Source organism: Hyperoodon ampullatus (genome assembly GCF_949752795.1).
Source record: "Hyperoodon ampullatus genome assembly, chromosome: 3".
NCBI lineage: Eukaryota > Metazoa > Chordata > Mammalia > Artiodactyla > Ziphiidae > Hyperoodon > Hyperoodon ampullatus.
The window spans coordinates 91,815,892-91,839,983 of NC_136916.1; the positions used below are offsets into that span (position 1 = coordinate 91,815,892).

At 43.8% G+C, this 24,092-nt stretch overlaps 1 protein-coding gene across 1 annotated transcript in view; it reads right to left on the reverse strand.

Moving 5' to 3' along the window:
* Window positions 1-369: 369 nt before the first annotated feature.
* The window catches only part of SQOR (sulfide quinone oxidoreductase), a 46,265-nt gene continuing 22,542 nt past the window's right edge, over window positions 370-24,092 (reverse strand). Inside the window, exons 3-10 of the mRNA XM_079699043.1 lie at window positions 22,639-22,809; window positions 15,500-15,553; window positions 11,824-12,018; window positions 10,008-10,217; window positions 4,543-4,726; window positions 2,421-2,488; window positions 1,946-2,124; window positions 370-708 (exon numbers count right to left, since the gene is read on the reverse strand). Of these exons, the coding sequence (XP_079555169.1) occupies window positions 651-708; window positions 1,946-2,124; window positions 2,421-2,488; window positions 4,543-4,726; window positions 10,008-10,217; window positions 11,824-12,018; window positions 15,500-15,553; window positions 22,639-22,809 (1,119 nt within the window). The 3' untranslated portion in view covers window positions 370-650. The remainder of the gene's footprint in view (window positions 709-1,945; window positions 2,125-2,420; window positions 2,489-4,542; window positions 4,727-10,007; window positions 10,218-11,823; window positions 12,019-15,499; window positions 15,554-22,638; window positions 22,810-24,092) is intronic.

Below are 24,092 nucleotides of genomic sequence, written 5' to 3' on the forward strand. Positions count from 1 at the left end.
CTGTAGGAATAGGCCAGCATGAGTACCCACCCCACTCCCCGCATCAGTCACTGGCTAGGAGAACGTGGCCTCCGCGTGAACGTGGTGGCAGAGCAGAGGGGCAGCAGCCGGGCTCTCGGTCCACTGCCCCCGCAGCACCGGTTCTAGGCCGCACGTCTTCGGGGCTTTCACAGACACTGTTTGAAATACTATTCTCCCTGGAATGACTCTTGTTTTCTGTAAATCCAAACAGGCTCTGGTGAAATTATGCCCGCTATCAGTTGAATACTCGAAGTAGATAACAGGTAAGCTATCCCACCACCACCATCTTTTCCTCCCCAGGGCCATAACTTTTCATTCCACTAGTCAAGATAGAATTTTCTCACAGAATGTCAATCAAGGGCAAGCTTTTATTTAAAAAATAGAAGTCTGTTCTTTTATTTGCGTATTTCCAAAGAATCAAGCTCATCCTGGGCAGCCTGCATGGTGGCTGTCCAGAGGGACTGAAAAGGGAGGCGTCTGATCACCATCATCCAGCAGTAAATTCTTTACGGGGTTAGATTTTGAGTTCTTCATGCTGCTCGCGGTCAATCAGTGGCTGTGATTTTGGTCCAGGAGCCATCCAAGGATGGATGGCCATCCCTCCAAGCCATCCAGAAGCTGAGCCATCCTCAGCTCCTACCCAGATGGAACAACTTCCGCAGAAAGGCTGGTCCTCCCCAGTAACCCCTGTAAGAAATGACACAGAAAAGTTCTTTGCATCGGAAAAGATGGGGGTGACTTTGGCCAACCTGGCGGCTGCTCACACAGAACACTTACCAGGCCATACAGCAAGACTGACAGTGAAGTAGAAAGATCCCAGGACTAGGAGGGGACAAGTCCTGGCTTTGACACTGACTTGCTATGTGAGCCTGAACATGCTGACTCAATTCAGCCAAACAAAGCCCCTACTACGTGCAGACTGCAATCCTTTCTACTTTCACTTGCTCATGAATTAAGTATAGGTCAGGGTTTCTCAACCTCAGCCCTATTGACATTTTGGACCAGATACTTCTTTGTGGTGGAGGCTGTCTGGTTTAGCAGCATCCTTGGTCTCTGCTCACTAGATGCCAGTAGCATCCCCTCCAGTTGTGACAACAGAATGTATCTCCAGATGTTGTCAAACGTCCCCTGGGGAGCAAAACCACCCCTGGCTGAAAAACACTGGTATCGATATTCTGACTTACTTTTCTTAAAGGATTTAGGAAAGTCAAATGAGATCCTTTTTTTTGCAACAAAAAAAGAGGAATTATTAAGTTTGGTACTCTGTTTACTACTTGAATGCCTACTACGTAGTTGTCTCTTTATGTATTGTCTCATTCTTCCCCATCCTGTGAGGAAGACAATGTTACTTTCATTTTGCAGATGAGAAACTTAAACACAGAGAGTTTAAGCAACTGGCCCTAGGACACACAGCTAGTAAATGGCAGACACGTGATTCAAACGAAGGTCAGACTCCAAAGCTTATGCTCTTAATCGCTATGTTTTCTTTGTCCTATAACATAAGAAAAACAAAGGCAAGGTAGCAGACGATAAAGTACTTGACATGTCAAAGTGATTTACTATGATGATTACTATTATTTATCCAGCAACAAGAGAGAACCAGAAACTGGAAGACAGAAGACTCGGTCACTGCCAATAATGAAGACAACAGGCTGCATCCCCTGTGGGTGGTAGCTGTGCTAGGGCTCCCTTCCCTCACCCAGGGCAGCCTCTTTCCCACCACATCTGGCTGAGGCTTCAGAACCCTTCTCAGGCGGCCATCACTAATCTATGAGACCTGGCACAGGAAGGTGGTTCCCTTTCGCCAGTCCTGCTCGGGGTCATATCTCCTGAAGCTGGAAGGCCTTTTGGAAACAACCGCCCTGCACAAGTCGGTGGTGCGATCTGCTAACAGCTGTGCCTCTCCCCCAGGTAATGCACTGACCTTAGCATCACATTCCAATACAGGAAGGGCATCATGTCAGCCTTCATGAGGTACATGGAAAGCCTCTCTTTGCTCTGGTCAAAGGGGAAGGTTTCCAGGGGCTGAGCGTTGTAGTCAAATTCCGCGAGAATAACACGGTTGTAGCCAGTCACCAGCGGACACGACGTGTAGCCATCATACTAAAATTGGCCATAAGACAGAGTTGGAAAGTGGCTTCTTTTATGGTGCTATGTAGATACTTTAGAATTTATTATTTACTCTGAGCAGCTGTAATTTTTTTCTTTTTTTGTATATTCTAATTTTTTGTACAGTGAAAAAATAGAAATTATATAACACAAATACACTAAAGGCAAAAACTGAAGTGCCCATATTAGAGAAACTAATTAAGAAAGTGGCAAAATTGTGGGAAAACACTGTTCTCATGCAGAATGGAAGGTGGTAAATTGAGACAGTGATTCTTACAAGGCGTACAAACCTTCTTCACTGGTGTTTGATTCTTCATAATCAGAGAAATTGTTCTGTCAAGTATTCCTGACTGGGCAGCTACATGAGAAATGGAGAAGTCAGAAAAACATAAGCATCTAGATTTTCCCTGAAAACTAATTTGCAAATAACTTTAATGTGAACAAGTTAAGAAGACCCCATCCCTCTAGATTGTAACTAGAGCACAACTCTTAACCCAGTGATGAAATCTAGCTTCATCAGGGACAAGACAAACTAACATGAGGGGCTCCTGAGGTGACACAGTGGGAGCTACACAACCTCACTGTGGAAGTCTTGCCGAAACGTATGATCTGAATCTGATCATCAAAAAGTACTAAATGGTTCTAAATTGTGGGATATTCTACAAGATAACCGGCCTGGACTCTTCAAAAATGCCAATGTCATGAAAGTAAAAAAAAAAAACAAAAACAAATGTCAGAGGCTTGTAGATTAAAGAAAACCAAAGAGACATGACAACCAATACAGAGTGTGGCCCTTGACTGGCTCATGAATTTAAGGGAAATTGGGGCCGGGGGACAGGGAAAGCTATAAAGGACATTTTTAGGGAAAATGAAGAAATTCAAACTAGATGGTATTGATGATTTTATAATACAATGTTCAGTTTCTTGGACATGATAATGGTCTTGTGGGTATAGAGGAGAAAGTGCTTTTTCTTAGGAGATAGAGGTTGAAGTGTTTGAGGGTGAAGTATCAGGATGTCAAAACTTACTTTCTAATGACTCAACCAAAAAATGTACATAGTGATCAAGCAAAATATTAATTTATTGGTTAATTATTATGTTAGTCACAAAATCTTAATAACTGGTTAATACCTGAAGGGTATATGGGTATTTACTGTACTTTCAAATTTTTCATAGATTTGAGATTTTTGAAATGAAAAATTGGGGGGAAATTACTGTTAATAATGAAAAAGACGGGTTTCCCTGGTGGGGCAGTGGTTAAGAATCCGCCTGCCAATGCAAGGAACACGGGTTCAAGCCCTGGTCCAGGAAGGGCCCACATGCCGCGGAGAAACTAAGCCCATGCACCACAACTACTGAGCCTGTGCTCTAGAGCCTGTGAGCCACAACTACTGAGCCCACGTCCCACAACTACTGAAGCCCGTGCACCTAGAGCCCACGCTCTGCAACAAGAGAAGCCACAGCAATGAGAAGCCCGCACACCACGACGCACCGCAACAAAGAGTAGCCCCCGCTCGCCGCAACTAGAGAAAGCCCACGCGCGGCAACGAAGACCCAACGCAGCCAAAAATAAATTTTAAAATAGTAATAATAATAATGAAAAAGACATTCAGTGGATTTCCTAGAAAGTCTTTCTTAGGTTGACGTAGTCAAGCAGAAGTAACACATGTTTGGCAGGTGTGTAATTCACACAAAATGCTCCCATACCCGTCAGCAGGGAGGTCCGTGTTTCATAGCATCTAAAGAAGACAGTCCCTGTCTACAGAAAACAGAACCTAAAAGGCAATTCCCTCCATCACTGCTAGAGCAGAACATCGACATGAAGAATTTAGTTTCCCAGGCTGAGGCCTTAATCATGTACCAATCAGGGCACTCTCCACTGTATCTGTCTTAACAGTGCAATTTTCTGCTCTGCAAGCTTTCATTGACTTACATGTGTTTTCTGGGGAAACAAATGCTTCCCTAGTTTTACGGTGTTTCAGGCAGAAGAAAAATAGCCAACCTGCCTGGCACTGGGGGCAAAGAAGGCCAGGGATGCGAGCACGGCAGTATGAGAAGTAACAGAATTCTAGAGAGCTGGAAAAGCGGTACCTCTCTCTCTCTAATGCCCCCTCCCCTGAAAACCACCCCTCTGACAGAGAAAAGGCAGATGAGGTGCAAAGCACTCAACAGATACTTTCTTCTTTACACAACACTAGGTTCACTGACAACTTGCTTCTGTGCTGGGGAGGCCAAAGTCATTTTTAGGCCACAAAAGTTTCTTCATTATTAATGAAGATGATGAAATGTATCTTCATTAATATAATTAGCACATAATGAAATGCCACTTGTGCCCAACTTTTGCTTTTGTTATGACGGTGCCTTAGGATGACATCATGTTGAGTGGGGAAGAAACACAGCTCGTGGTCTTACCTACAGCAGCAGCGGTCTTTGACGTTGGCAGGTTGGTGCAGTCCCCAATCCCAAACACATTTGGGTACCGCTTGTGCTGCAGCGTGTCTTTATTCACGTCCACCCAGCCGGCAGCATCAGCCACAGGACTTGTCTTGAGGACATCTGGTGGGCTCATTGGTGGTGTAACGTGAAGCATTTCATACTGCAAAAAAGGAGAGCATCCAAATGTGTGTTTCTTCTGTGATTTCTATAGCCCCACAAGCTCCCGTCCTAACTCCCTAACCCACACACTGTACTATGGCTGCACGGAGCAGTGTAAGTTAGTGCTCATACTGATCCACACCCACTCCAAGATTTTACATGCTCCTGTGCAATGTGGTGATAAAATAACTGACATGGTCTCCCTATACAGAGGGCACGTGATCCCTTGGGCAGTAGGCATGGGGGAATCCGAAATACTGGAGTAAACCTCACTAACATTTTGAAAGAACTCATTGATGTTTCTATTTATTACTAAAAGAAAGCAGGGGGTGTATCTCAGTTGCTCTCTCCCTGGCCCTCAGCTGTCGACTTGTAAAGTCTAGTAACTTCAGTTTTATTCTGCAAAGAGGTTCTCAGAGCACCTGAAACTTGTAAAGGCCATGTTAGGAGCTCATAAGTGGGCACCATTCCCAAATGTGGGCCAACACTCAAAATACATAAAGGAAACCATCAAAACACCAATTTAAGGTGAAATAAAGGTGGCAAGAATATTGGCTAGCACTCTGAAGAAGGTGGGGTCTGATTCAGTGTTGGGTTTACTGAACCATGTGGGAGGCAGGGTGGATTTTTTTTCCAAAAACCTGTATCAGGGTTACCCTTGGCCATAGGGCACTAACCAAACCTGGTCAATTCTAATGGCTCATTTAACTCTTTTGTTTATGTAATGTTCTTTTTTGTTCTTTTTTGTTTACATGATATTTTGCAGTTTATCCTTTTTATTCCTTTCATTTATTAAACTCCATCTAGCAATATCAAATTGATTTAAATGTTCACAAAGCATCTCATTACGGTGAAAACTTTAGCATCTTAGGACAATCCTAACCTTGTGATAGTCAACAACCCCTGGTTTCCATAAGGAGCTCTGTCCCCGCACCAGGGCCTGGCAGTCATTGGTGGCAGAGGGAGTTAGGAAGGTGGCTTGTATTTATTCCCACTATCAGACAATTATAAGCTTAATCAGCCTTAAGGTAGAAGGAGTGGGACAAATAGGCAGTGTTCTGCGAAGTACTCTGGGTGGCTCTTTAGGGGCCTGGGTCCCTGAGGCTGGGTCTGTTCATTTACTTGGAGACTGAGCACATGTCTGCAGGACAGCAGATGGAACTGTCAAGAACCGTCATCCACCAAATTATTAAGGCCATGTCTATATTTCTGCAGTTAACCAGACCACTTTTTTTAGCTGAGGGCTAAACCTTACTGAAGTTAATGTGCTTGAATTTCACAAATACACATGAATTTCATACATCTTTTCTAGAAGGAAGGTTAAATATTTCCACATAATCATCATAAAGGTATGAAGTTTTACTTGAGAAAAGAACTACTGGGGTCTGCTTTATAGATTTGCTGAAAATTAACATTAGCATTCAGTTGTAGCTTGTTCTTTATCCATTATTTCCATAAACTGAACCTGATAAATAACTTGGTTCTCCTTCATTAACATAAATCATCTATTCAGAATATAAACTGTAATGTTCATTAGCAGCATTTGGGAGACTTGTGGAAAATGCAGGTTCCTGGGCCCCACCACCCCCAGATTCCAATCCAGTAGGTGTGGGAGAAGAACAGGAATCTGCACTTTAACAAAATCCCCTAGTGATTCTGACATATGAAACCTGTAGATGATAGTCTTAGAAGCTCTGGCTTGAAGGAACAGGTTCACTTACAATGAAAAATGAAATGCTGTTACTTAGAAAGTGATTTCACCTTTCCTTTCCTCATCTATAAGGAAATGCACTACATTAGACAATCTCCAAAATCTCATCTAGTTCTAGGACTCCATGATATAAAAAAAGTTTAGATAGTTATAAACATAGGAGACTTGAACCAGTTCACAAGCTCTCTATGAAGGATCAGAGACTATAGGCTTTTGGGTACATTTAATTCTTTACAGCAGTGGTGCCCAATCCTGGTTACACAGAGAATCATTAGGGGAACTTCTGAAATTCCCAATCCTCAGTCCACACTGAGGTCCACAGACCAAATAGCCAGAATCCCTGGGGGTTAGACCCAGGCATCAGCACATTTTAAAAGCTCTCCAGGTTATTGCAATGTGCAGCCAGGGCTGAGAGCCACTGCTCTAAAGCCTTTTGGTCGATTTTTTGAAATTCATATTTAAACAGTGGAATTGGGTCTGGAGGGAAAATCTTACCTAAAATCCTATACTTCAAAAGGGCACAAATAATCTTCTTTCCTTATAAACCCTTTAGAAGAACCATAACCATTTATTTATGCAAGTCCCTATCTGCAGCCTCAACTATCCACAGCACAGCTGAGAACCAAAGTAAAAAGGCCCAAATAACAAAATTAAGTCCAGGCACTCAAGCTCATACACTTTGCTCATAAAAGTATGCTGTGGGCCCTCACACATAGCCCATCTGCTTTCACTTTACATAACATTTAATGAGTTTGGCTATCTCATTTTCCAGACAATAAAAAATCAGAAATAGAGATTTAAAAGAGCTGAAGCTGGAGGGACCTTCCAAAGTCACAACTGCCTGACAGCCACGAAAAAAGAAAACTGGAAAACCACAAAGGGCACACACACAAAATCAAGTAACAGAGTAGTCTGAGACTCTTTTGTAAGGTGATAACTAGCCCTAAACAACCCAGTAGGCCCTAAGAGCATAACTATGCAAGAGCTATGCAAAATTATGACCCTGAGCTGGGGCCAGTAGATGAGCCTGAGACATACTGTGACACCAGAAAGCAAGGAAGTGCTCCAAAATATGATGGGGACATGTCACAAGGACATAGGAGCCATCCTGGAAGGGCTCCTACTGACCAAATCTGGGACAACTTGAGCACCAAAATAATTAAGGACAGGGATGAATTATAAACCATTGGGGGGAAAAAACAGAAATTAATAAGTTCATACTAATAATTAATTAATTAATTGAGAAGAGAGGGCTTTTGCTGACAGGATGCCAAGAGTCTACCAGTAAAGGTGGAGGGAATGCTGGACTGGAACATCATTTTGCAACCATCATAGTAAAGACTGGATTAGGCAAAAATCATCAATGGATGTTAAATCTAGTGGGAAAATTTACTGAGTAGGGTGTTTGCATGGTCTGAAATTGCACCCCCCCAGCCCCGCCAAACTCCTTATTATTAGCAAGGAAGAAAAAGAATAATAATTATACAGTGGAGAAATTGGACCATATCTTGACTGGCGATCAAAATGAACATCTTCAGCGAGGGGCAGATGAGCACTGTGTGCTTTCCAATGTGATGCCCTAGAAAGACACACCACTTATGCGGTATTTCAGTCCAAAAAGCAGAGCCTGAAATTCATCAAAAGAAAACATAAACAAACCCAAAATGAGGAACATTCGATTAAAAAATAAGAGCGGGGTGGGAGGGCACTGTATTATTCCAAAAGGTCAGTGTCATGGAAGACAAGGAAAGGCTGTGGAAACATTCCAGATTAAAGGAGGCTAAAGAGACATGGCAATTATACCGGCTTCTGTCCTGGAGGGGATACACTACAAATGCTACTTGTCAATCAACAAAACCGGACTGTAACTCATAGATTAAAATATTGTATCCATGCTAAATTTACTGAATTGATAACTGTACTGTGGTTATGTAAGAGAATACTCCTGGGCTTCCCTGGTGGCACAGTGGTTGAGAGTACGCCTGCCAATGCAGGGGACACGGGTTCATGCCCCAGTCCTGGAGGATCCTGCGTGCCACGGAGCGGCTGGGCCCGTGAGCCATGGCCGCTGAGCCTGCACTTCCGGAGCCTGTGTTCCGCAACGGGAGAGGCCACAACAGTGAGAGGCCCGCGTACCGCAAAAAAAAAAAAAAAAAAAAAAAGAGAGAATACTCTTATCTCTTAGGAAATTTAGAGTGAAATATTTAGGGGTAAAGGACCATGTTGTACAATGTACATAACTCACCTTTAAATGCTTTGGGAAAATATATTGTATTACATTACATTACATTATACTTACATATAGAGAGAAAGAGAGAGAAACAGAAAGTGAAATCAATGAGTAAAACTATAATAAGTGAATCTAGGTAAAGTCTGTATACAGTCTTCTTTGCACAATTTTTATTTTTGCAACTTCCCTAAGTTTGAGATTATTTCTAATTAAAAGTTTTTAAAAATATGACCTTGAGTCATTAGCAACATTTTAAATGACAGTCATTACATGTCATTTAAGAAAGGAAAGATGTGTGAAATACATTTTAAAAAGAGCTTGTACTAGGAAGCTTAAAATGTGAAGTTTTGATGTTTACAAAATTAATCTTTTGTTCACTTCAAAATTTCCTTTTATGGACTCCTTCATTCCTCTAAAAATGCTGAATGAATAAACTGTGACTCTATGTACTGTTTCCTCATTAGTAACAGCTCTTGCCAGAATGACATAAACAAATGATGCTTCATGCATCTTCTCCAGATGCCTTTACATCTTGTTCTTAATGTACTAGTCCCACACTTCAGAGAAGAAGAAACAGACACATAGAAGCCAAGTCCATATACAAAGGCTAGATCTTTCCAAGCAGGATGTGGCTCCACCAGATCTTTCAAGGATTTTTAAGCATTTCCTTTCAGGCACAGGTGAAAGATGTTTAAAGACAGCCCCTTCCACAGATGAAAGATACCCATCATTTTTTTTGCGGTACACGGGCCTCTCACTGTTGTGGCCTCTCCCGTTGCGGAGCACAGGCTCCAGACGCGCAGGCTCAGCGGCCATGGCTCACGGGCCCAGCCACTCTGCGGCACGTGGGATCCTCCTGGACCGGGGCACGAACCTGTGTCCCCTGCATCGGCAGGCGGACTCTCAACCACTGCGCCACCAGGGAAGCCCACCCATCATTCTTGAACTACCCACAAGCAGGGCTGACTCTCACAAACCATAAATTGAGACAATCCCCAAATCCTGCATTTAAGGAGCCTTTCTTAAACTCTAGGCAATAACTGAAGTTGTAAAATATTTTTGGCAGCTTCAAGTGACTCAATGCCAAGGACGTGCACACAAAATAGCATGAAAACTCACTTGGTACCGGTAGATGAGCCCTCCTCACCTCCCATAGACACAGCCTCTTATCTCTTTCTCTTCCCCATCCATTTTGGTCCACAGTCTCCCCTGTTGCAACCCTAAGATGCTCACTGTAACCAGCCCCCCAAGCACATGATGATGATGGACAAGGAAGTGGGGGCCTCAGCGTCGCCTGCATCTATGGCACTGCTCAGCTGACAGCTTCACCTCCACACTCACTGAAATCACTTGGGTCTCTCCAGGTTTGTCCAGATTTTCAAAAACAGCCTCTTGTTTATCAGCTCGGACTTCAATGAGGTTTTGCTTGTAGTTAACAGTGAGGTTCCTCTCCCGGATAATCTCCTGCAGGGCATCTGCGTACTTCTTGACCCCAAAAATTGCTCCAAGAGAAGTGTTGAAAATGATATTGGCCTTGGATCGCTTCCCTGTCTGAGAAAAAGAAAAGAATAGAAACAACCAACATCAAAGTATTACTCCGGCCACCCTTTTTTTTTTAGCCTAAGACTTAAAACCCTCAGAAGAGACCCCGCCTGCTTCCTCCATCACTATGCACTGGTGGATGAGCTGTGGACCAATCCACTGCCTCCTCATTTTCTGTCAGTGACACAGCAACTAAGAGCAACTGGATTCAGGTGTTGAGGTGGACGCCGTTCAAAGAGGGCCAGAGATGAAAGTCAAGTCCAAGGGAAGATAGAACTGAATTGTTTATTCATATATTCATTTGTTGATTCACTCAGTAAACATTTAATGAGGTCTTAGAGTTGGCCCGGTACTATTCTAGGTGCTGAGAGGACAGAAGTGAACAAAACAAAGTTCCCGTCTACTTGGCTCATATGCGTATTGTTCATATGTTTCAGAGAGGCTGGTATCCTCCCAAGTGCCTGAGATCTTAAGGCACCTGAAAGAGAACCTTCCTCTCAGGCCATCTAAGACTTGGGAGATGTTATGCAAAGAGAATTCCAGGAGGGAAGAAAGCTAACCTCTGACTCTTTTCTTCTGTTCAGCTCCTTTTAGGATTTGCTCACCTGGATCACACTATTTGAAAGAAGATGGGTGGGTAAGAACCTCAAAAGGCTGTGCCAACCCAGAATTCTCATGACCCAGGAGTGACCTTTTCTTAGAAACAGCAGTGATGGTGGACCTGTTCCTTAATTGCCCACCCCACAGGGTTGGGGCAGGTTTACATAACTCAGGGGAAGGCCTTCCCAGTGCCGGGCTCCAAGCACACATTCAACACCTCTTCAGTCCCACCTTCCCCTCCCCTTCTGCCCACCTGTCCCTTTACAGAACCAGAGGCTGCTTTGAATCCTGTCACTGTCTCAAGTCAAACAGTGCTTTGGTAAACCAACTGTGACATCCCACACATGGGCAGGAGGGTGACAGCAGCTTCTCCACAGCTTCTCACCAGGCGTACCTGAGCTGTGGACACCTGAAGGTGTTTGAGGAAGGCTGAGAAAGCATCCCCACCCAAACATCTCTTTCCACTAAGGTCCAAAGTTCTAAGTGAACAATTTTTTGTCTTTAGAGTTGACAGTTTGCTTATTATAATCCAAGAATATATAGTAAGAGCCAAAAAATATTCATAACACTGAGGTTGAGCGGGAGTGGCTGAGGATAGTATTATGTACAAACATGAACAATGTGCAACTAATTGTGCAAATGCACGGATATATTTAAACAATCTCTAACATATCTCACCAGTAGACTTTTATACACACATTTAAAAGTATATTACAAAGACTATTTAATAACATATAATACATATAAATTTGTATGTACAGTATGATTATAACCATGTTAAAAAAAAACATGTATAGGGAAAAAAATGGAAGTACATGTCAAATTGATGACAGCAGCTATACCAAAGCAATTGGATTATGAATGACTTCTTCCTTTTTTTCTATTTTGTAAACTTCCAATTACATAATTTTGTACATATGTAATAAAAATTTAAAAACAAAAAAGGTATTTTGACATGGATAAAAATGAAATCCCTTCTTCCCTCCTTGTCTCTATCCCTGGAAAAGACGCATACCTTCCTGAAATAGGCATCTGATAAATACATGATCTTCTGCGGGGCTCCAGCGCACTTCACTGGAGTATTAGGGAAGGTAAAGATGGCATTGCCCTCCTTAAAGTCCTGCAGAGCTTTCCATGTCTTCTCTACCGTCCTAACTGAGTAGTTGGACCCTATTTTGGGATGGGCAAAACTTTCAGGGAGGCCTTTGATCTGCAACAAAGCACACAAAGAAATTATTATTTAACAAAAGTGCAAATGGAGTCTGTGTTTAGAGACCTTGTTCTCTGCCATTTCTACAACCTCTCAAGTATTTCAGCACAAGCATTAGCCCCAGGACTCACACACAGTGGAGCAGGCAGGTGGCTGAGGGATCTGCTAAGCCCAGAGCTGTGGTGCCTGCAGTCACCTGACAAAGCACAGAACAGGCTTGGCCCGGCGGAAACCCTCGGCCTCCCTGGCCTGGAGACCAGGATTTGAACCTATCTCTTCCCACCATCAGAGTGAGGACAAGAAGCCAGGCTTACTTCCTTTTTGGAGAACCAGTTGCCTTACTGGGAAGAAAAAGAACAACAGGCAGAACCAAGAGCCATACTGTCAGTGACTAACAAAATTAAATCACTCTGTATCAGGCTGGACCAGGCCCAGCTCTTGGTAAAGGCCGCAAAGGCAGGAAATTAAAAGCATGGACTTGGGAACCCTACAGACTCAGCCTGAGTCCTAGCTTTTCCACTTACAAGCATTGTGATCCTGTGTAAATTACCCAATAAATCAGTTGATGGGTCTCAAGTGTGGTCCCCAGAACAGGACCACCTGGGAACTTGTTAGAAATGCAAATTATCAGGCCCCACCCCAAACCTACTGGATCAGAAACTCAGAGACCAGACCAGAAATCTGTTTTAACAGGCCCTCCAGGTGATTCTGATGCACACTGAGAAGCTTATGTTCAGCATCTGTGAAATGGGGATAAAAGTAACTGCTTCATGGGGTTGTTAGCAGGAATAAAGGAAACCAAGCATGTAAGGTGATTAGAAAAATGACACTTAATGTGGTAGTGTTTTGTAAGTATTAGTGTATTCCTGCCAGGAAGATTAACTGGGTCCCTGTCTTAAATGTTAGAAGGTTCATACAATGCAATGAAGATGGAAAGGAGTGAGTTAAGAGACTCAGGCACAAGCAGGGAACCATCAAAAACAGTCATCAAGATGGCCTGGTCCTTTAGAACCTCCCCAGGCTGTTCTCCAGCCTGTTCTCCCAGCTGTAGGGCACCCACCTGCAGAGTCACCCAACACCTATTCCTCAGGTCTCGAGGAAACAGAGTCCTATGGTCTCCTCCATTGCATCCAACATTAACAGCAACTATTCCTCTGATTACTGACCATATCTTCTGCTGCAGTTTAAGTAGTTGTAATATTCTCAGTCTCAACAACAGTAACCATTTATTACCATAAAATCACCTTGCATTTTAATGTTTCTGCAGTTTCCCATCTATGTTAATATTCACTCTATTCACTATACCCCTGTGAGGGAGCGGGTGGAATATTATTGACCCACAGGCACAGACGAGGAAACTGAAGAGCAAGGTTGAGAGACCCACCTAGACTCTTACAGAACCAGATCCCGAGGCCCCTGACCACTGCCTGTGGCTCTTCCCACAGGACCTCCATACTTCCTGGCTCCCAGAGAAAAACTCAGTATCCAAGAGATAAACAAACAGCAAATCTGCCTTCATCGTTTTTCTCTAGTCTGAAGAGGTTGTTGTTAAGGAAAAGGGTGCCATAAAGTGGTAATCAAGTTCCTTTTAAGGAGACTTGGTCATAAAGGGCAGTTTATGACGCCACTGAATCCAAGTTGCTTCTGGGAACCCTGAAGCAGAAGGAGCCGGGAAAGTCTGAGATGAGATAACAGGCTGTGCGCTGGGAGCTGTGGACCGTCCTACTGCACTGAGCAGACCAGCAAGCAGGACACGGCGCTGCAGAGACGCTCTTGGGAGCTGGTGGGGGAAAAAGGCGGAGGCAGCTGGGCAGAGAGAAGCTGCTGCAGTTCAACAGAGCCCAGATCAGAGATCCAGCCCTTCTGGAGGCCCAACTACATTCCTGCCCCCCGAGATCCAAACACCTTGGTATCCTCATCAAAGAAATCTCTTTTTGTTTACACTAACCTGGGTAGTTTTCTAGTATCTGCAAAGACTGCTAAGTAACACAGTAGCCCTAGTAATGTTATTCATGTTCTCTTAGCCTCAGTTTCCTCACCTATCAAGAGGAGATAAAAATATCTACCTCGGGCTTCCCTGGTGGCGCAGTGGTTGAGAGTCCGCCTGCCGATGCAGGGGACACGGGTTCGTGCCCCGGTCTGGGAAGATCCCACATGCCACGGAGCGGCTGGACCCATGAGCCATGGCCGCTGAGCCTGCGCATCCGGAGCCTGTGCTCCGCAACGGGAGAGGCCACAACAGTGAGAGTCCCGCGTACAGCAAAAAAAAAAAAAAAAAAAAAAAGTCTACCTCACAAGCAGTTGTGAGGAGTCAGTATTAGATTCCTAGCGTGGTCCCTGTACATAGTAGAGACTCCATAGTAACAGTTACTTTTAAATATTATTGTTTCTTGGTTTACTGCAAGAGGGTGCTAAGAACTCTCAGCACCGGTCTCTTCAAACAGTCCTCCTCTCACGGCACTGGGCTGTCGGGATGACAGGATGGTGAAGATGGGCTGTCTTTGCTAAGTCAACTCTGGTGGGCTTTTTAAGAGGCAAGGATGTCCCAGAAATCGTAACTGGCACCTTTCTCCATAGAGTCTCCTCCACAGTTCGTCGTTATATGAGGCTCATGACCCATGGCACCAAATTCATCACACCTTCACACCAAGTCACGGCTTGTTTAAACCTTCACAGAACACGTCCCAGGTTATTTTCACTACATCCTACCCTGGACATGTCATGATTCTGGTTTTTTGCACAGAAACACACTTCAAAGACCCTGCTGATCCAACTCAGATGTGGCCCTCACCTGGACCGCATTCCTGAAACTTGTGACCTGGTCATCACAATGCTTTATGTGCTTCAGCTACTTATCCACAGTCCCCAGTAAGCTTCTGGAAATCTTAATTACTAACTCACCCCGTTATGTTTTAGGAAAATAAATTTGAAACTCACAATTGTCAGAAGGCATCGGGCTCTCTAGCTCACTGAAAAGGGAGGTCTAAGGAACTTCTAGGGCAGCATTTATATTGTGTCAGTCACTTCATACCAAAAAACCCAGCTCTATGCAACAAAACTCAGACATCCTTCCAGCTCCTGATAAGCTAACTGCTGGTATTCTACCCTTAAAGTCTGCTTAGGAATTCACAATCTAAATCTTACTTTCAAAGGAAAATTTAATCTGTAATATAACCAACTAAGTCCTACAGAGAAAGGTAGTTTTCTTGTAAGTGTGGAAAAGGCTGCTATTTTGCAAGAATTACCATCAGGCCATGGACACGCTGAACTCTGATTAAAGTTTAAAGCTAGAACATATCATGATCATTGACAGAATCTTAGAGAAGACTTTTTTAAAACCATAAAAAGACTGCTGAGAAATAAAACTAGAAGGGGATTTCTTAATACTCTTTCTTGTCAAAATGAATGTAAAGCAACTAAACGCTGTTTTGATCGTAGCATAAGTACACCAGTGTAACATAAAAGTAGCTTAAAACAGTACCTTCTCGTAGTCCAGCTGAATTCCGAGAGCAATGATAAGATATTTGTAGGAAATCTGCAACACAAAAAAATGACATTTTAGACCAGGACCCAAAAGGTGGCAGCCCAAGGGGTGACTCAGGCCCCAAATGTGTGTGGCCAACACTGCGTTTCCATTTTTTACCGTGACTGACTTGGGGCTGTGGGTAGTGCGCAGGACAGCAGGCAGGGACGCACGTTCCAGTTTGCCATCATGCCCACCGTTCTCTGCTGCCTCACACCCCACTGCTTCACAAATATTGTATAACCTGCCTGGCCTCTGGGAGCTCGAGAGACCTGTATTTTTACACAGTGGAGAACGACAGCAAAGATGCCACAGTGCTTCCCTAGTGCTTGTGTTAACACAACATTTTTCAGGTTGAAGAGTGGGAGGATGACTTTCAAATCTTAAAACAACCAGCTTTCTTTTTTTTTAACATCTTTATTGGAATATAATTGCTTTACAATGGTGTGTTAGTTTCTGCTTTATAACAAAGTGAATCAGCTATACGTAAACATACATCCCCATATCTCCTCCCTCTTGCATCTCCCTCCCACCCTCCCTATCCCACCCCTCTAGGTGGTCACAAAGCACCGAGCTGATCTGCCTGTGCTATGCGGCTGCTTCCCACTAGCTATCTATTTTACGTTTGGTAGTGTATATATGTCCATGCCACTCTCTCACTTCGTACCAACTTACCCTTCCCCCTCCCCGTGTCCTCAAGTCCATTCTCTACTACGTCTGTGTCTTTACTCCTGTCCTGCCCCTAGGTTCTTCATGACCTTTTTTTTTTTTTAGATTCCATACATATGTGTTAGCATACGGTACTTGTTTTTCTCTTTCTGACTTACTTCACTCTGTATGTAGGTCCGTCCACCTCACTGCAGATAACACAATTTCGTTTCTTTTTATGGCTGAGTAACATTCCAAAAACAATCAGCTTTCTTTAAAAGCTATCTGGTAGCTTGTGAATCCCAAGCAAATCTGACCTGTCGTATGAATTGGATCAATATCGTAACTGAGAAACTGCTCTTTTGAGGGTCACTAAAAAGGATGTGTGTGATATAACCTACCTGATCTTGTTTAATGATCTGCTTGGAATTTAAAACTCCTCTCTTTAAATATGGGCATTGTGCTTATCCATGCTGAAGGCAAAAGTATCCATATTTATTGTGATGGAAATTGGGGTTTAGGATCAGAAGTTGGACAAGTTGAAGCACAAGAGTGTAAGCAAGAAGGATGTAAAGTGAAAGGACTTGCCTAGAAAACTGGAGATCGACTGCCGTGACAGGAGCCCAGAATGGAGCCACAGGTGGTGACTGCCACAGTCTTGTACCAAATAGAGAAGCACTTGTGTTATACAGCAGCGATGTTCTCCTCACTACATCGAACGCTCCTAGAGGATAAAGGTTATGTCTTGTTCCCTATAGTCCTAGAATCTAGCACAGTCACTAAATTAAAGTGAGGAAGTTGGTAATGTTTGCTGGATGAAAGGATAGGTGGATGGTTGATTTCAGTTGCTTGTGAAAAATACAGCTTATCAAAGTGGACAGATAATATATACATCTTCACCTGTATGATTTGCCTACCCATAGAGACTGGGTGCCCTTAAATTCCTTGGTCTGTAGGAAGGTGTACCAGGCCCATTAAATGGCTGAGTGAACTGTGTTGAGTCTTCAGGGTGTGAGGTCAGAGATGGCATGGGGTCTGGGGGTGGTGCCCTACAGGTAAGACATATGCACACTGTCAGCAAGAAAAGCCATTGGTTTGAGCATGCCTTGATGGTTCTATTAGAGCATAATATTGATTATTTTAAGGACTAGTAACAGACATGCTTAAGATTATGAAATAAATAAATAAATAAGGGAGAATAAACCCTAAAGTAGCAAACAACACAAGAAAGCCTCAAGTCTTTTGAATGAGTTCAAGGTTCCAGGCCAGATGACCTAACTCTAAGGAACTGCAAAACCTTGTAGACAAAACTTTTGAGCAATTTCAGAGAACGGTGCAGACCCCGCTGGAAGGCTAAATATGGGCAAGTGTTCTAATTTTATACAGGGGATGGGGGAGGTAAATTCTGACACTAACAATTTAGTAAATAGGATGTTTAAACATTTCAAAATTCCAGGCTCATCTACTAAACAGATGTCTCGTAATAATTTAGAAAAAGAAAAGCATCAGCATGTGTTCACAGATTGTAAACCTGCTTTCCATCAGTCAGCAGTCAAATACTCTGCGGGCGCAGGGCGGATACTCAATAAACCTTTCCTTTTCCTTTATTCCATGTATTCTTTTTTTTTTAATAGATCTTTATTGGAGTATAATTGCTTCACAATACTGTGTTAGTTTCTGTTGTACACCAAAGTGAATCAGCCATATGCATACATATATCCCCATATCCCCTCCCTCTTGAGCCTCCCTCCCACCCTCCCTATCCCACCCCTCTAGGTCATCACAAAGCACTGAGGAGCTGATCTCCCTGTGCTATGCGGCTGCTTCCCACTAACTATTTTACATTCGGTAGTGTATATATGTCGATGCTACTCTCACTTCACCCCAGCTTTCCCCTCCCACCCCATGTCCTCAAGTCCATTCTCTATGTCTACATCTTTATTCCTGCCCTGCAACTAGGTTCATCAGTACCACTTTTTTTTTAGAGTCCACATATATGTGTTAGCATATGGTATTTGTTTTTCTCTTTCTGACTTACTTCACTCTGTGTGACAGACTCTAGGTCCATCCATCTCACTATAAATAACTCAGTTTCGTTTCTTTTTATGACTAAGTAATATTCCATTGTATATATGTGTCACATCTTCTTTATCCATTCATCTGTTCATGGATATTTAGGTTGGTTCCATGTCCTGGCTGTTGTAAATAGTGCTGCAATGAACACTGGGGTGCCGTGTCTTTATGAATTATGGTTTTCTCAGGGTATATGCCCAGTAGTGGGATAGCTGGGTCAGATGGTAGTTCTACTTTTAGTTTTTTAAGGAACCTCCATACTGTTTTCCAAAGTGGTTCTATCAATTTACATTCCCACCAACCAGTGCAGGAGGGTTCCCTTTTTACCATACCCTTTCCAGCATTTATTGTTTCTAGATTTTTTGATAATAGCCATTCTGACCGGCATGAGGTGAACCTCATTGTAGTTCTGATTTGCATTTCTCTAATAATTAGTGATGTTGAGCATCTTTTCAGGTGTCTTCTGGCCACCTGTATGTCTTCCTTGGTGAAATGTCTATTTAGGTCTTCTGCCCATTTTTTAACTGGATTGTTTGTTTTTTTGATACTGAGCTCCATGAGCTGTTTGTATATTTTGGAGATTAATCTTTTGTTTGTTGTTTCATTTGCAAATATTTTCTCCCATTCTGAGGGTTGTCTTTTTGTCTTATTTATGGTCTCCTTTGCTGTGCAAAAACTTTTAAGTTTAATTAAGTCTCATTTGTTTATTTCATGTATTGTTTAAAAAACAATAACAGCAACATTTCTTGAGCATTCACTCTGTACAAGGCACTGTTCTGAATGTTTTACATGTTTTAATTAATTTAATCCTCACAGCAACCTAATGAAGTAGGTATTATTAGTAGTACCATTTTACAGATGAAGAAACTGAGGCACAACTTGATCACAAAGATTTACTGAACACCTTCTATGTGAAAGTTATTGTGCTAAGTCCTGGACATACAATGCTGAACAAGAAAGACCCAGTTCCTACCCCTCCAGGAACTCAGTCTAGTGGGCAAGACAGACATTATCAGATAATCACACACATAATTACTAAACCACAGAATGCTGTGATGGCATGTCAAGGGGGAATCTGACTAGTCTTGTAGATCAGGGAAGGCTTGCCTGAAGATGTCATCTCTAAGCTAACGATAAGCAGGAGTTAGCTAGGGGAAGAGGTAGAAGCAGCATGTGCAAATGTCCTGGGGAAGAAGGAGGCCAAGGTATTTGAGGAAATGAGAGGCCAGTGTGCTGGAGTAGGAACAAGGAAGAGAACAGAATCAGGTTAAATCTGGAGAAGGAGCAAGGACCAGTCTACCTGGGGCCTGGGGGACACATTCCAAACAAACAGAACTCTGAATCAGGGAAAAGTCAGAGACACAGACACACTGAGGCTAGATTTCAGCAGTACCCTCGCATTGTAAATAGGATAGGAAAGTGTAAACAAAGAATGGAAATGATTTGGTAAATTTTTTAATATTTTCAAAAGAATATTGATTGATTGATGTAAGCTAGAAAAAAGTTCTCTAGGGGCATGTTAAAGAATTAAAACCTTGAACTTAAATGAAACCATCATGGATAATGGCAAGGAAAAATTGCTAACTGGATGTCTGAATCAAAAATCTAAAAGAGGGCTTCCCTGGTGGCGCAGTGGTTGAGAGTCCACGTGCCGATGCAGGGGACACGGGTTCGTGCCCTGGTCCAGGAGGATCCCACATGCCGCAGAGCAGCTGGGCCCGTGAGCCATGGCCGCTGGGCCTGCGCGTCCGGAGCCTGTGCTCCGCAACGGGAGAGGCCACAGCAGTGAGAGGCCCGCGTACCGCAAAAAAAAAAAAAAAAAAAAAAAAAAAATCTAAAAGATCCAGGCAGGCTGGGAGGGTGAACCAAAACCAAGAAGAAGAGACATTATATGTAGATTTCTGATATCTGGCTATGGAATACTTTTGCTTAAAAAATCTCGGAGAAGAGTCTCACCAACTAACACCAACTTCTTTCGCAGCCCTAAAACAAGACTCTACAACTCTCCCAAGGGTCTAGGCCTTAGATGTTGAAGCAGGACTCAGAAGTGAAAGCACCTTCCAGTGCCTCTCATTCTCAAGAGATAAGACAAGTTTATGTTCCTTAAGATACACACAAACCCAATCACAGAGGACTCTGAGCTATTCCTATAATGCAAAGGGGTCTCACTAGGAGGCAGGCACTGCTGTACCAAAGGGGGATGTGTATTAGAAGATACAAGTCAGCTGGTCCCATGAGCTGGCAGCAGACTGGCAAGGGAAATGAGCCCCAAAACTCAATCTTGTGAATTGAGAACAATCTTGTGTTTAATCCAGTCTGCTCTCCTGGACATGCTGGGGAAAATATGGAAGTGTTTCAACAGGGAGAAAATAATACATATATAATATATAAAATTTTATTTTAATGTAAATAAATAAATATGTATGTATATATTTTAGGATGGGGGATGCTTGACTTGACAGTAGATCATGTGAAAAAAAGACCCAGTGGTTTGAACTGACCTCTAGCCCAGCATGAATCAGCACTGTGATAACTTGCCAAATGCTAGCTTGGATTCTATCTAGTTGTGGGAGAGAATGCCCCACTCTATTCTGGGCTGTTCTGTAGTGTTGGCTACTCTTCCAGGCACCTCTAGGGGCCATGGATCATGGGGGCAAAACAAGCCAGATGATGTCTCAAGCAGGGTAAAGAGGGTAGTGAGAGGCCTGGAGCTCATGAAATCTGAGGAAAGTGGAGACAGGAGGACAAGTCTACCTGAGGAGAAGACAGATACAGACTCTAAGAGCCACCTTCAAATAGTTGGAGGGTTTCTCCACAGAAAAGAGAGAAGGCCTTCTCTCCCACACTATAGGAAGAATAAGGGACAAGAGCAGTATTATGGCCACTGACACCTTGGCCCAAGAAAGAACAAAAAAGAGGTTACAGGAAGGTAGATTCTGACTCATTAAAGGCAGAACTTTCATATAACCTGTCTGTCTATAAAAAATGAAGAGGGATAACTTGTCAGAGAAGTCCCTGGTCCTGGAGAGTGTAAATACTAACCCATTTTAAATTCAACCCCCTACCCCACATGCCCCAATCCCAGTAATTCGGCTCTATTTTTTAAATTAATATTCATCACCTTCTAACACATTATATAACTTATTATGTCTACTGTTTATTGTACGTCCTCCTCCACTAGAATATAAAATCCAGGACAATAAGGATTTTTGTCTATTTTCCTTCACTTGTATATCCCTAAAACTGTACCTAGGTTATAATAATGCTTAATAAATATTGAGGAAGGAAGGGAGGGAGAGAGGGTGGGGAGGGAGGGAGGAAGGAAGGGGGGAAGGAGGGTTGGTTCAGGGTTGGTCAGGGTTCAGGGAAAGGCTGCAAACAATCTCTGAACTCCTTGTAATTTAATGCAAAATTAGGTACGTATATGCATTTTCTAGACTGGGCTAATTAAGATCCACACTCAGAAAGATCCATAACCTAAGGAAAGGTTGAGAATGCCTGGGGCCAATGGTCCCTGCTTAGAGCAAGGGGTTGGATCTGAAAGATTCCCACCAACTCTCAGATTCCACAGTTCTGTGAAAATGCTGCAGTGCCCAGTCTGGAGGGAGCCGGGTCAGGATATAAAGGCCAATAACACCCTGGGGGCCCAAGAACCATGGGAGCCCGGAACAGGCCTGTGCAGCACGATGGCTGTCCTGGGCTCAGCAGCAGACGAGGGGACACGATGCCCCGACGGCTCCTAAGCCTGTCTTCTCACCATCCTGCCCTCATCCCCTCAGTCAGACACGGGCTGCAGTTGCTGAAAAGCTGTGATCCCTGTGTGGCGGGGGTGGGAGGAGACTTCTAAATGGTGCAGAGAAACCATGAGCCTCAAGCTGCAGCAGCAGCAATTCTCAGCCCTGGCACCACCGCAGTCACACAGTTCCCTAACAGCTCTGGCAGAGCTCCCCCGAGTGTGACTGGGATGGATACTTCCCAGCACCCGCTTCCTCTGCAGGACCAGGGGTCAGATAGAGAGCTGGCTGCTTCAAAGGAAAAAGGAGGGAGGTACCTGGTATTTTCACACAGAGCAGCAATATTTGTGCAATAAAAATTCAGGCATATGATACTGTACCAAGCAATAGGACAAACAGTGGTGTTCAATAAATACTTGTCTTCGCTGTTCATTTATTAATGCAGCATCACTCAGTCCTTCCATCTATCCCATCCTCCATTCCCCACACCCCCTCCCATCTCATGCAGTATTCAGCACACACACACATGCACGCACGCACATGTATACCGCGCTCTTACCATGAAGCTGTCCAGTTTGATAATGGCTGTGCATTCAATACAAGCCCTCAGGTTAACAAAAGCCAAAGGACCCGGATGGTTACCTCCTTGTCGTTGTCTGTGTGGATGCAGTTCTTGTCTGGGTTCAGATCAACCACTCTAGCTTTGATCCACTCTACACCAGATGGAATCACACTCGCTGTGGGACGGCCAGATGAGGCTAATGGTTTGGCACCAGCTCCCACCAGGGTCCAGATTGGCTGGTAGAAATGTCTCTAAGAAACAAAGTATTTGGAGATTCATTTCAGTGTGAGGCCGATCAAAAGGGTCATAGCTAGGGCTTCCCTGGTGGCACAGTGGTTGAGAGTCCGCCTGCCGATGCAGGGGACACGGGTTCGTGCCCCGGTCCGGGAGGATCCCACATGCCGCGGAGCGGCTGGGCCCGTGAGCCGTGGCCGCTGAGCCTGCGCGTCCGGAGCCTGTGCTCCGTGACAGGAGAGGCCACAACAGTGAGAGGCCCGCTTACGGCAAAAAAAAAAAAAAAAAAAAGATAAGATAAGATAAGATAAGGGGGTTAGAGGTCTCCAGTTGTGAGAGCTCCAGCTGTGAGAGCTCAACGATTTCAAGTCCATCTTGAACAGAAAAGGGAATGAAAATACAAACTCAGATTATTTTTTAGGCTGCAAACAAGCATGCGCGCTCTAGCAATCACTAAACCAGACACAGGAGGGAAAGTGCCAAAGGCCTGAGCCGCTGGCAGCTCCTGTGACAGCTCCTGTCATGCACTTCCTCACAGAGCAGGACAGACTCCATTCTGGCCTCCTGAATTGTGTCCAGTGCCTTGGAGGGGCCTGTCTCATCACAAAGAGTAGCCCCACTAGGAGGCCTTCCATGGGTTAGCTACAATCCACCACAGGCCACCTGATACAGCTCTCAGACCACTGTCATTTAAAATGTTGTCCCTGAATTAAAGTCACTTTTAAAAGGAAATAGACGGAGAGTGCCCTCCAGTCTCCCCACAAATCACAACGTACCAGTTGGAGATTGCAAAAAAAGCCCTGGGCAGCCTCGTTTGGTACTGGGAAGACTTCCTGAAAAGGGCTGTGCCTTTCTTGCCCTACCCTCTCCACCAATCCAGCACCAGATCCATTTTGCTTTTTCCTCCCAAAGATACAGCTTCCCACTGGTACACACCCAGTTCCTTAGGAAACATTAAGCCAACTGCCAAAAATCTTGACTATTTTTTGAAGCGTTGGACAATCTTAAAATATTTTTCATGAAACAGTGCTTTACAAACACTTCCCAACTTCCCGCCTCGTGTCTGCTACCTTTTTCTGCTTTATAATCTGTTTATAATCTCTTACACTTAAATTTCTCAAACCCACTGATACCTTTTCAGTGGGTTTTCACCTTTTCCCCACTGTCCCTCAACTCATCACCCTTTCTCCAGACTGGAACAGGGAAAGGAAAGCGCAACGGCCACTGATTTTCCTCTGGACACAAGACTGAAGGTGGAGGATGACACGAGTTGAATTGTTTCTCTCCAAAAAATATGCTG